Source organism: Chanodichthys erythropterus, chromosome 1, assembly GCF_024489055.1.
Source record: "Chanodichthys erythropterus isolate Z2021 chromosome 1, ASM2448905v1, whole genome shotgun sequence".
In the NCBI taxonomy this organism is placed as follows: domain Eukaryota; kingdom Metazoa; phylum Chordata; class Actinopteri; order Cypriniformes; family Xenocyprididae; genus Chanodichthys; species Chanodichthys erythropterus.
This window is the reverse complement of record NC_090221.1, coordinates 24,934,969-24,949,544: the sequence shown is the minus strand read 5'-3', so window position 1 is coordinate 24,949,544 and position 14,576 is coordinate 24,934,969. Positions and strand designations below refer to the sequence as shown.

At 36.1% G+C, this 14,576-nt stretch overlaps 1 protein-coding gene across 6 annotated transcripts in view; it reads left to right on the top strand.

Annotated features, from left to right (window-relative positions):
- Positions 1–14,576, top strand: part of si:zfos-2326c3.2 (mitogen-activated protein kinase kinase kinase kinase 4) — a 106,701-nt gene that overhangs the window by 83,075 nt on the left and 9,050 nt on the right. For 5 of the 6 annotated variants that reach the window (XR_010895574.1, XM_067390800.1, XM_067390793.1 and 2 more), the window contains exon 29: positions 3,135–3,284. Coding sequence is in view for 4 of the 6 variants with exons in the window: in XM_067390800.1 (XP_067246901.1) it covers positions 3,135–3,284 (150 nt within the window). In the remaining 2 variants the exon portion in view is untranslated. Of the gene's footprint in view, positions 1–3,134; positions 3,285–14,576 lie in introns of those variants that run through there. The other variant, XR_010895575.1, reaches the window with a different exon arrangement.

Here is a 14,576-nt window from a genome sequence, read left to right as displayed (position 1 = left end):
TCCCCGATCGTATTACGTACGACGAACATTATTTATATAATTTATTAATACAAAAAAATAACTCCCAATATATACTTTAATGGGGGATATAAAATCGAGATGTATAATATTGTCGTGAGTTTAATATGTTTTAAATATATATAGCATAATATCATATGGCATTACATCCCACATTCAAGCATGTTATTCCTGATCGATTAAAATGATTAAACTAAGACCAAATTAATTTCCAACACCACATTGTACAACTATCAGTCTTTGCATTAATGTTGCAACAGCACAATAATACTGCGCATAATACACACTTTAAGATGATGACGACGACAGGAAAATGAGTGAGGGACTGAAGTGTTTATATCAGACTGTAAGGTTTATATCAGGTTTATATCCAGAAATATCATGGTGCGAGTGGTCCTGTTTCATGAATCAGAGGATCTTGCGTGATAAGGGCTTCCAGCTGATCATTTCCCCAGCACGTCGCTAAAAGCACTCTATACATCCCAATGTACATACTATCCACCCTAAATAGCACTGAATATTACACATAGACTACTATTTAGGATGGATAGTATGCACTTTGAGACGCAGGCACTGTCTTTACAGCACATGGAGCACGATATGCACAGCCGCGGCAAACAGACACGAAGAATATAACCAGTTTAACCGCCATCACTTAAAATTACTTATTACAATTAGCTCTTAATGAGAGCTCTGTAGTCTCACCAATAATTCACCAAGAACGTTCAAACATTTTCATGACATTTAATTCGTAAAACGACTTTGATTCCCGAGCTGGTTCTGATCGAGGCTATCTATCACTGTAACCGGAAAAACTTTTACACTGCGTGGATCGTTCCGGAAGCCAAGAACCCGGAAGTGTGAAATTGGCTTATTCATCATTTTCTTCCGAAATATATGCAAGTAAGTGGCTGGTGAACTGGAAGAATAATAGAGTAAACTTTGTAGTTACATGGGCCCATTATGTGTGTCTGATATGAATAAATGTCGCCAAATTATATTTGTTATTGCTGCTTCCACTGATGTCGGACATCAATGTGTAAATTATAAACGCTTAATGTATTGTTTTAATGGTGCTTATGCATATTTAAATGTCTGAAACTTTAAAATAAACGTTATGTGGCTGAAAACACTGCATAGCTGTGATATATGACAAGAGCTGCATGCGTCCGTCTTGTAGCCAGAGCGCGAAAGCACAGTTTGAATCTGGCAGTAGTGATGTCCGGTTCGCGAACGAATCGTTCTTTTTAACCGGTTCTTTTCAGTGAACCGGTTGAACCAGTTCACCAAATCGGCCTGAATCGTTCTAAACAGTTCGCATCTCTAGTTAGCAAAAAAAAAATCACAAATTACTAAAATTACTCACTTTTGACGTGCCTGACACTACCTCTCGAAATAATCCAACATCCCGGAGTTATTCAATTACTCCAACAGTACACTGACTTAATCTGCTGTGAGAGAACTGATGATGAGCACGAGTGGCAGAGCAGATGATATGAGTGCGCATGCGCGGCGCACTCGAACGAACATACACGGCCTGCACCGCTCTCGTTCTCGAGTCAAGAATCGGTTGCAACGGTTTTCGGATCATCAGTACACAACCGAGAACCGCTTCTTTCGGACGTGTCCGATTTGAGAACCGGTGAGCTGATGATACTGCGCATGCTTATAATTTTTCAAGAGAACAAAATGCACGTTAGTCAAGTTTAATCATCGGACAGTGTGATAATATAAAACATACTGAAAATATAATGTTTATTGTGCTTTTCCAAATACACCATAGCAGATTAATAGCATAAAATACTGTACATAATACTGTACATAATAAACTACGTGCCAACATGAACATAATATTTTGTACACGGATCAAACTAATGTTCAGAAATAGTTCTACAAATTTATTTTTCTATATTAACGTTATTTAAAAAGCATTATAGTAAAAGTTGTGCAGTTGTGCTTTCAAGTTATTTTTTATTTATTTTTTTTAAAGATTGGAAACAATTAGATTTATCAAACTAAACATTTATTTGTTTCATAAATAGCCTAATCCATGGACAGCTTATTTAATTTCTAAACAAGGTGATATAAAGATAAAAAATGACGTAATCAAACTACAGCGTGAGCAAACAAGCGACTCCTTCTGAATTGCTCTCGCGTTTCTCGAATCTCATCTCGTTCTCAAGTAGAACTGGTTGCAGCGGTTTTCGGATCATCAGCACACAACCGAGAACCGCTTCTTTCGAACGTGTCCGATTTGAGAACCGATGAGCTGATGATACTGCGCATGCGTGATTCAGCTTGTGATCTGAAGCTACAGTAACATCACAGCACCGGTTAACTAGGACAACTGATGCTGAGAGGACTCGAATGAGGGGCCAATCTGGCGAAACGTAAGTTTATTTAATTACAAATAAATCATAATGTAAGAGGATCATGGTTTCTGCGCTGAAGACTATTTATTCACTTTGTAAAACTTTGTTTGCACATCACTGCCTGTAGGCTCTGTGTTTGGATGCAAAACTAAATTGTAAGAAACGCTTCAGATTGTTATTGTACAGATTATAATGTTTTCGTTGACTTATGTTATGATTTCTAACTTTATATATTTGAATCACTTGTTTTTCATCCCGGCCGACGTCATTACGTCGGAGCGTAAAAGAACCGGTGAACCGGTTTTTTTCAACCGGTTTATTGAATCGAACTGTCCGAAAGAACCGGTTCGCGGAAAAGAACCGAACTTCCCATCACTATCTGGCAGTTATGTGACGTCGCTGAACATTCGAAATCCCATATGTGGTACCGTACGCCCAGGGGCACTGAAATAAAAATCCCATATGTGGGACCGTACTGCTCAAAGGGTTAACTGCAAATTTCCTAAAAATGTATGGGTGTGAGTCGGGTTATGGAATTTGAAGCACAATGTTTACAAAGACACTGTTATTGAAATAGTTACAAACAGTATTAGCCCAATCAGTGTATTAGTGGAGAAACTCCTCACCTGGAAAAATAAATGAATAATAAAGAATAAAAAAGCGTCATTTTTTGGCAATATTGTGTTCATCCTTTTTTTATTTCCCAGTAGATGAGTAACTCAGTTGTTCTTTATCTTTGGTCAGTCTTTCAGCTCACTGCCGCAGAAGCCCCTCTCAGTTGACCTGACGGTGGAGAATGGACAGAGATTAAAGGTCATCTATGGGTCTCACTCTGGCTTTCATGCTATTGATGTGGATTCAGGGATGCCCTTCGATCTGTACCTGCCCAGTCATGTGAGTATCCCAGCAAGCACTTGTCTATACCTGTAGCAGTCCAGCTATCTGCTGTAATTTGATTTTCCTTTCAAGTTAATGTTTTTGGGTCATGCTAGCATGCTAGGCCACTGAAAAAAATAAAGCAAACATCCAATATGGTCAGCTGTAACACTGTTATGATATATTGTCCCATGTTGTCTGCACTGATGGTGGAACACCACTGAAAATGATTAAGAGCATAAATTCACAAAAAGACTTATGCATACATAAAAACTGCATATGCATATATAAAAACAATCGTGGTATAAAATGTGTCAGTATATTTTTTTTAGCACATTGAAAATGAGTGTCACAACTGTCCTGTGATAGTGCTCCTAGTTTTATAGGAATTGATAGTTTTTTGTCATTTATTTTGTTGGTAGTCAAATTTTTATATATATATACATACAATCAATTTGGCACTTATTTCAGTACCTTGATGTCAAAATGGTCGTCACTTGTAACACAGGCAGTCTGATTTTCACAACACTGCATTGTGCATTCATATCTTTAAAGAAGCCTTGCACTTGTTGAATCATTTGTTTATAATCATGAATAGGGTTGGGAACTAAGAACCGGTTCTTATCTAGAAAAGTACCAGAACCTTTCTAAGTTACAGTTCCTGAAAACAGCTCTGATGTGATGGGTGGGCAAAGTGCGAGAAGCGTATCGTTTAATAGAGACGTCTCACCTCATGAATATTATAGCAATGAATGCACTGAAAAGCCTTCACACTACTCATATATGTCAGATATCAATGCAGAGAGAGAGAGAGAGAGATGCACAAAAGAATGACGATTTGCCTGTGTATATTAAATCTTTGACAAAAATAATATTGTGACCTTCAAATCTGCGTTCACACTGCCACTGATCTAGAGAGAGTTGTCATGTTTAGATATAAACAGCTTCACAAACAATCTTTTACAAATATTCCAATTATCACAGAAGTAGGCTATACAAAAGTGTATTATTCAGATATAAATGCTGATGTCTATGTTAATAGAATAAGTCACCTTTTGAAAGTAACTGTGTGCTTCAAATAACGATTGTATCAGTTGCATTGTTACACCACTAGGTGGCAACAAATTAATCTAAAAAATGTATATATCACTGAATCATTCTTTCAAAAACAAGTAAAGTCTTTATGAATCCAACTTACAAAAATATTCTGTTTCACTTGTCTGGATCTTACATGTGTGTTCAAGCATCTTATTGTAATTGCTTTTTGAAGGATATTTAGAATTTTCTCTGAACATTTTTTTCAGTTTTTGCCATTTCCAGACATTGTCCTTTAACAAAACTCTCCTAGAGATTTTGTCAGATAAACATCATATTTGGTCAGTCTAATCTAAAGGCCTTTGTGACAATAAATTGCGAAGATCTTGAGTTTTCATTGAACGGCGTGTCTGTGGCGGCCTGTCAAAATCTGATGATTCACCATGAAACAGGAAGTTGTTGTAACTCGCATACAATGTCCAACCTGCCCCAAACTTCACAAGTTTGATAAGCGTCCTGGCCTGAAGACATCTACATGCAAATGTTCAGTTAGTCATAGCGCCACCAGTTGGCAAAAGGAAATGGTATGCTGACATGCATAAGTGCTAATGTGATTAACGCCACAAAACAGGAATTTGTTGTAACTCTGGCATACAATGTCCAATCTGCCCCAAATTTCACATGTTTGAGAAGAGTCCTGCCCTGAACACATCTACATGTCAATATTCAGTTATAGTAATAGCGCCACCCACTTGAAGTGACTTGTTTAACAATGTGATGCACTAGCAACATACTAAAATATGCAATTGAGTGCTAAACATGCTACAAACATTCTAAAACATGCTAGTCACAGTCATCAGCTCACTGAGATACCTACATTCTGTTCCTGATCCGTCACCAGTTTTCTGTCTTCCGTCTTCTGTTCCCCATCATTGTCTTCCTGGATCCTCTGTTTATCAGTCTTTATCACCTTGTCACCTACACCAGAAACACCATTTTAAGACCAGCTAATTCTACAAGCAACTATCATTTGCTAATATCCTCATATCTAATATCCAATGTTTCTTTCCCACTCTGTTCTCCCTTAATCTACAATAAAGACTCTTTGTTTGCACTTACCTCGTCTGTCCTCTTCTGCTTGTGACAGCTGAGTGCTAAAGCATGAAACAGGAAGTTGTTGTAACTCAAGCATACAGTGTCCAATCTGCCTCACACTTCACGTTTGATAAGTGCCATCAACTAACATGAACTAACTAATGTTAACTAATGAACCTTAATGTAAAGTGTTAGTGAATTTGTCGAGATTAGCAGTCTGTTAAACTCATTTTACAAGCATAATAAACACAAACTGTTTGAGTTAAGTATTGTGCATTTTTTCCATTACTACTACTTTTTATTGGTTGTTTAATAATTTAAATACAACCAGAATCGTAAGGCGGAACCGGAACTGGACCAACCTAATCATGAAATACCCACACAAGATACTGATTACTGATTACGGTATTGGCAAGTCACACTAACAAAAAAAATCAGAAATCGGAATCTAAATATATATATATATATATATATATATATATATATTTATATATAATATATATAATATTATTGTAGCATTTCATTTTTCTGCTTTAGGCTATATTTAATTTATCCGTTATTATATAATTTATACTTTAGTGCTGTCAATCGATTAATAAAAAAACAAATAATCACACATTTTTCTGTAATTAATAGCAATTAATTGTGATTAAAAACATTGGGGTTTTAATATGTTTCATATTGTAATACTTTCACAGTTACTCTCCAAATTAATGTAGAAACAACTTAAAGACAGAATATTTTAAATATTTGTTTAATGGCATCTTTTTATGAATGAAGGCCAGTATCTCTGATACTAATACTGGTACTGATGTCTCTATTAATTTTTTTTTTTTTTTTTTTTTTTTTTTTAAATTAATTATAGACATTCAACATTACAGTATAACTAAAAGCTGTCAATTTTAACATTTAAAAAAATAACTTTTAATATAAGTAAACTTAAAACAATCTTCACATGAACCCATTATAATAAATGTCTTACTTACCTGTGGCCTTATAATAATATACAGAAATGAAATAAAGTTATCAAACACTTTGCAGTCTTCACTACATCAATTATTAATTAAATAAATGTAATCCTTATTAAAGCTACAGTTTCCTGTTACCTTTGTTCTTTAATTAACATTGGTTTATTAGGCAACTGGTTTATTAGGCTGCTGTGACTTTAAAGGATTAGTTCACCCCAAAATGAAATTTCTGTCATTAATTACTCACCCTAATGTTGTTCCAAACCCATAAGACTTATCTGAGTGGTTTCTGACCACCCTATACACAGCAATGTCATTACAAATGTCGAGGCCCAGAAAGGTAGTAAAGACATCATTAAAATAGTCAATGTGACTACAGTGGTTCAACCTTAATGTTATGAAGCGACGAGAATACTATTTGTGCGCAAAAACAATACAAAATTAATAATTTATTCAACATTTTCTTGCCCACACTGTCAGCCATGATGTAATTTGTTTAGCATTGACACATGTAAATACTGATAACTGCTAGTGATCTTTTTCTTTTCTGTTCTTTTGCATAAAAACTGATGATGCAGTCAGAAAATGTTCTGTTGGATTTATAATTTACTTTCTTGTGATTAATGTGCTGGTATTCAGCATGCACATACTCGGTCTTGATGGACGTGCGTATCACGTGATATCACTGGAACTTTTTGGCAGTGTCACAGCTGACCTCAGTCTCGCCTGATGTCTTTTAAATCATTCAATACTAGTGAAAACAAAAAAGACTAATGAAGCATTTTAAAGCATTATCCAATGGTTGAAGTGGAAATCATAGGTGCTGATCTATACTTAAATAAACATCATTAAATTAAATTAATTATTCAACATCAATTCAACAGAAATAATTTAGATTTCTCTCTGTGTTTAAAAATGTTATCCCTGATACCACAGAGCAGCTTGGACCTCTCATCACAAAACCACAATTTTGTACTATCATACTGTATGTAGCATTTTTGCACCTTTACTTTGTTCTTACACGTAATCAAAATGATCTTGATTTTGGGGTGAAATGTGACTTGGGTGTGTTTTCTTGAGATTCACCCTTAAACAAAAGCAGGCATATGAAAATGCAGTTACTAGATTTTAAAATGCATCACACTCATTTCCTTCTACCAAACACTATAGTTCAGAGATGGCATAAATATATACAGCATGTAGAACAGAAAAATGTGATGATATAGAGCTGCATTTCACTGTATTACTGATGTCCACACACACCCACACAGCAGCATATCCTTTACAGTGAGGAAGAGCGATGACTGTAGTGTTCATCCACGGCTGTGCCACCCCCTCCTAGCATTGGCCCACACTCCAGTGAGTTGTCCCACATAGTTACGGACTAGTTCTCCCTCACAATCTGCGCTCGCGCGCGCGCGCGTGTGTGTGTGTGTGTGTGTGTGTGTGTACTTGTTTTTGTGAAATATCAGGACACAAATGTGTATAATGACATGGGTATGACATAGGTATTACAAAAAGAGGTGAAATATGAGGACATTCAGCATGTCCCCACTTTTCAAAAGGCTTATAAATCACACAGAATGAGTTTTTGTGACAAAGTAAAAGTGTGCACAGTTTCCTGTGAGGGTTAGGTTTAGGGGTAGGGGTAGTGTAGGGGGATAGAAAATATGGTTTGTACAGTATAAAAACCATTACGCCTATGGAATGTCCCCACATTTCACAAAAACAAGTATGTGTGTGTGTGTGTGTGTGTGTGTGTGTGCGTGTGCGTGTGTGCTAGATTCTCCAAACTGATCTCTCATCCAAAAATAACTCTGCAGCCTTCGCTACGTTCCCAAAGCATAAGCCCATTGAAATGACCTGTTATTTGACTTTTTTTTTCTTTTTCTTTTTTTTCTAATAACAGGCAGTAGATAAATTTAGAGTTGAACTAGCGGCAAGAAACAGAACTGGAAGCTGGGCGGCACTAGATCATGTAGCCTTCCATACGAACATTTTCTTATTCATTCCCTCCCATTCTCTCGTTCATTCTTTGTCACTTTTTCACATTCTCACAGACATTGCTTTTAATGCAATTGCATTTTTCCATTTTTCCATCTTTCACATAGCTGTTGTCTTTCACTTGCACATACTCATTATCAAAGTCCTTCCACACTCAAGCTGCTCTTTGCGTGGTGTAATTTTCTCACTTGGGAACGCACTCCCTTTTTGTGGCGGTGTGTTTGCACGGCTGGCACTCATGAGAATCCCGCGGCAGAGGATAAAGATCGCTCTGCGGCTCTGGATGCCCGTATTGATGCTCAGGATTGTGGTGGCTCTACAGAGGGATGGCAGTACAGTGTGTGTGAATTTATTTCTGAGTCAGGCAAGTACAGTGGGAGTGTGTAAATGATATAGACATGTAAGTACAAATGATTGAGAATATCTGTTCTAATACTTTACTGTCATGAGCTTTTTAGACATCGCTAAGAAAAGATTTATATATATATATATATATATATATATATATATATATATATATATATATATATATATATATATATATATATATATATATATATATATATAATATATTTTTTTTTTTTTGCCAAAGGTAACACATAACGTTTAATATTAAAATGTGTTTAACCGTTTAATTCTTGTAATTGAATGAAAATATTTACATGGTCATTCCATTTACTTAATTGGAGGTGTGCGATAAAGATTTCAACATAATTTTATTAACGCTTTCCCCACCATTGATGGAATTTTCCATCATTTATGAGACAACGCTTCCCCGCCATTGAAAGAATTTTCCGGCTTGTTTACACTGTAGTACGGTAGGGGGCACTATTATGCATCTTCTGAAAGAGTAGAGAATCTCCAGATAAAAACACAGGTGAAAAAGGAGCACAAACAAGCGATAAAAGCATTGCTTATGCATGTTGTAATCTTTGGGGGGGGACTTGATTTTCTCAGCTTTTTCTTAAAAAGGTTGTCTTTTTTATGAAACTTACCCACATTCAAGTGTTGATAAATAAGAATGCATGAAGCTAGAATAAAACATTTTGTTTTTTTAAAGCAAAGGCTCTGTTCTTCCTTTTGACAGACATGTTCAGATATTCATACAACAAAATATTCTGGGGGCCATGAATTTTTTGTGAACATTATCAAAAACGCTGGCGGTGGCTGGCAACTTAAAAATGCAATAGCATGTCACATAAGCAAGATGACAACATGACAAGTTATAACCTTAATTAAACTAAACTATACCTGTTCTATCCTCATGCAGCATATTCTCTGGCTCTGTAGGCATCTTTCAACAGTTCCCACACAAGCGATTTATAGATTATCATGACAGAATATGCTAATCAATGACTTTACGATATCCCACATCAGCTTCATAAATTAAGCAACCAACCATTCAGAAATGCCTTGTTGCATTTTATGTTGTCACTTCTTCTTGAGTCTCTCCATCATTGTCCGACTTGGGTTTGAACATAAAAGGCTGAAAAGTTTCTGACATTTTCAGTGAGTCTTCATGAGTTAATCGGCCCTGCTAACACTATCTGCTAACACAAGCTCTTGAAACCCCGCCCTCTGCTTAAAGGTGCCCAAGAACGTTCTTTCACAAGATGTAATATAAGTCTAAGGTGTCCCCTGAATGTGTCTGTGAAGTTTCAGCTCAAAATACCCCATAGATTTTTTTTAAATTAATTTTTTTAACTGCCTATTTTGGGGCACCATTAACAATGCACTGATTTACACTCGGCGCCGCCCCTTTAAGACGCGTGCTTCCTGCCACACGAGCTGTCGACTATATTACAGCGCATTTACAAAGTTCACACAGCTAATATAACCCTCAAATGGATTGCTTCAAATTATGTGAGTAAAGTATTTATTTGGATGTTAAAAGTTTTATTCTGAGTGAATTTGAGGCTGTCCTCCGTGGCTAACGGCTATTGCTACATTGTTGGAGAGATTTATAAAGAATGAAGTTGTGTTTATGCATCAAACAGACTGCAAGTGTTTAAAAATGAAAATAGTGATGGCTCTTGTCTCCGTGAATACAGTAAGAAACGATGGTAACTTTAACCACATTTAACAGTACATTAGCAACATGCTAACAAAACTTTTAGAAAGACAATTTACAAATATCAGTAAAAATATCATGCTATCATGAATTATGTCAGTTATTATTGCTCCATCTGCCATTTTTCGCTGTTGTTCTTGCTTACATAGTCTGATGATTCGGCTGTGTGCAGCTCCAGACGTTAACTGGCTGCCCTTGTCTAATGCCTTTTATAATGTTGGGAACATCATGGGCTGGCATTATGCAAATATTGGGGCGTACACACCGACTGTTACGTAAGAGTTGGTGTTATGTTGAGATTCGCCTGTTCTTCGGAGGTCGTTTAAACAAATGAGATTTATATAAGAAGGAGGAAACAATGGAGCTTGAGACTCACTGTATGTCATTTCCATGTACTGAACTCTTGTTATTGAACTATGCCAAGGTAAAATCAATTTTTGAATCTAGGGCACCTTTAAGAGCAGCAGCTAATTTGCATTTAAAGGGACACACAAAAACTGAGTGTTTTTGCTCACCCTCAAAAAGTGACAAATTTAACATGCTATAACAAAATTATCTGTGGGGTATTTTGAGCTAAAACTTCACATACACACTTATACATCAGACTTATTTTACATATTGTAAAAATGGCATTATATCACCCCTTTAAGTAGTCGTAAACAGTTGGGAATAAAAATGCACATGTAACAGTATATTTGATCCATGCATTCTGTCTTAAAGGTGCCCTAGAACGTTCTTTCACAAGATGTAATATAAGTCTAAGGTGTCCCCTGAATGTGTTTGTGAAGTTTCAGCTCAAAATACCCCATAGATTTTTTTTTTTTTTTTTTTTTTTTTTAACTGCCTATTTTGGGGCATCATTAACTATGTGCCGATTCAGGCTGCGGCCCCTAAATCTTGCGCTCCCTGCCCCCCGAGCTCTCGACTGTAATACAGTGAATAAACAAAATTCACACAGCTAATATAACCCTCAAATGGATCTTTACAAGATGTTCGTCATGCATGCTGCATGCATGCTTCGGATCATGTGAGTATAGTATTTATTTGGATATTTACATTTGATTCTGAATGAGTTTGATAGTGCTCCGTGGCTAAAGCTAACATTACACACTGTTGGAGAGATTTATAAAGAATCAAGATGTGTTTATGCATTATACAGTCTGCCAGTGTTTAAAAAATAGCGATGGCTCTTGTCTCCGTGAATACAATAATAAACGATGGTAACTTTAACCACATTTAACAGTACATTAGCATCATGCTAACGAAACACACAATTTTGTATGCCTTCCTAATTTTGACCTAGAACATTTTAGCATGTTACTGCACTAAAAACCTCTCTGAATATTATAGCAACACCTTGGCAACCAACTAAAACACCCTATAATGGCTGTTTATGCTGCAAATGTTTCTATTTTCATTCATTAGTAATTTTGTAAGTAATTGTTGTGATGTTTACATAGTGTTATTGCCTAAAACATCTGCAGTGGCTCAGCCTTGGCAATGTCTGCACGGTCACCATTTGAGAATGACATTTACATATCATCATATTTACTATCAGGTGTGTTTCATAGTGTAACTCATTAAAGGTTCAGTGTGTAAATTTAGCAGCATCTAGCGATGAGGTTATGAATTGCAACCAACGGCTCAGTCCACTGCTCACCCTTCCCTTTCGAATTACATAGAGAAGCTACGGTGACCGACACAAGGACAAAGATGTTGTCGTTTGAGACAGAAGAGAGTAGCCAGTCAAGCAATGAGGTTTCTTTACAAAGATAAATTAAGAAATTATATTTACTTAATTATTTAGTAAAACGTAATGTTAATATTATTGTTACTTGTTCATCATTGTGTCAGTGTTTTATTTGCTGACTTTAGCTTGCTTTTTTGCATGCTAGTTAGTACAAGGTAAGCAGCTAGCTGATGGTAAATAGCTGCGCTGTTCAAACATTTTCAACATTGACAAGGGAAAAACATTACTTCTCTCGGTGATTATTCCCATCTTGTAGCTAAAGCTATCAAACAACAGTTTTCACTTACATTGCTAAAGTTGGACTAACATACATGTCCTGCAGAAAACAGGCAACTTCGGAGTCATTTTGAAAACATTTGTCCTGCAACAGCACGTTCCTGCGAAAAGCCACGTGTTTATCCTGGATTTCTGCCGTTGTCTGTCCTGACGATGAAGATTGATGCTCTGTCGGCTCTTGTGCAAAATAATATGTGTGGTCCTTCATTTGTTAAAATTTTACTTCTCTTCTTACTTCAAAGAACGGTCTCTGCTTCTAATAAACCAGACAACTACTACTCATACTACTACTTCTTCATATATATTCAACGTAGTGACGATGCAAGCTGCCTCTAAAGACGAAGGCGAAGAAGAGCAACAACAACATAGTGACAGTTTGTCCATTTAGGGCTATTGTAGAAACATGGTGCAGCAAAATGGCGACTTCCATGTAAGGGGACCCACAGTGTATGTAGATAGAAATGACTCATTCTAAGGTAATAAAAGCATAACTGTTCATTAAGTAAAGCCTTTGTACACCACTGAAAACATAGTTATATATATTATATTGCATTTCTGTCAGTAGATCCTCCTTGTATATTATATTGCATTTCTGTCAATAGATCCTCCTAAATATTACACACTGGACCTTTAAGGGTCAAGGGAGGTGAAAGATAGGCATAGATCAGAATAATCCCAAGAGTGTCTTTATTGAAAAATATGCAAGGATGGGGGTGCTATTTCTAATTTGGTGAGGAGCAGAAAAGAAAAGAAATATTTACAAACACTAAACTGAACACTTCGTTATTATTTGCAAAGAACCAAGAAAATTTGCTTTAAACAGCGCAAAAAATGATTTTGCTTTAACATCTCACTGACCCCCTCCTCTCTCCCCAAAGGCTGAGGTCTGACAAACTAAATTCCCCCCAGAATAGGAACTGGAATAAACCAAATCTTCGACAATTAAATGAAGTTGAAAAGGCATTAAACAGATGTCTAAAGGAGAAATAACAGTTAAAAATGTTAAAATTGAAATTGTTTTCATATGACACATTTTTCAAAGTAAAATATCGAAAATACTTATGTCTGGACCTTTAAGTATGCAGCCTGCCCCATGTGCCCACCCCTTAGGGAAACATGCAGCACAACCCAGAAGTGGGTAGCAGCTGAGCCATTGAGAATGTTGGATGAGAGCCTTACCCATTACCTGGACCTAAAGAATCATTCAAACCATAAAAATAAATGGTAAAGTACCAACTGTAGGTGTAATGTCCTTATTTCGCTGTAAAGAATGAAAATTGGAGAGCAGTAATGAAGCCACAGTAATGTGACAAGGAACATAAGAAACAAGGTCTCTCTCTGTCTCTCTCTCTCTTTCTCTCATACATAAATATATATACACTGCGTTCCAAATTATTATGCAATTGACATATCAGTAAGATTTCAGTACAATAAACATTCAGATTTTAGTTTTTCTAAGAAAATGTTTGTTTGTTTGTTTATCCATGTCTTTTTGTGCAAAAATGTTAATCGTTTTGACAAAATAAGAAGGATCATTAAAATTGCATGTTTTTATTATTATTATTATTATTATTATTTAGTACTGTCCTGAATAAGCTATTTCACATAAAAGATGTTTACATAAAGTCCACAAGACAAAAAAAAAAATCAGAATTTTTAAAAAATACCCAGTTCAAAAGTTTACATACCCTTGATTCTTAATACTGTTTGTGGTTACCTGGATGATCCACGACTGTTTTTTTTTTTATTTTGTGATGGTTGTTCATGAGTCCCTTGTTTGTCCTGAGCAGTTAAACTGAGCTCTGTTCTTCAGAAAAACCCTCCATGTCCTGCAAATTCTTAGATTTTTCCAGCATCTTCTGCATATTTGAACCTTTTCCAACAATGACTGTATGATTTTGAGATCCAGAAAATTACGTTCTTTCCAAAGACTACAGCATGTGCATAAGCAATGCTTCTATTGCTTGTTTCTGCTTCTTTATCGCCTGTGTTTTGATCTAGAGATCCTGTATGGCGTTATTTTACTGTCTAATGTCGAGAGCACATTATTGTGACACGAGAGCACATACATGTAATGCGCAAGCGTGGATTTCCTTTGCTCTCGCACAAAA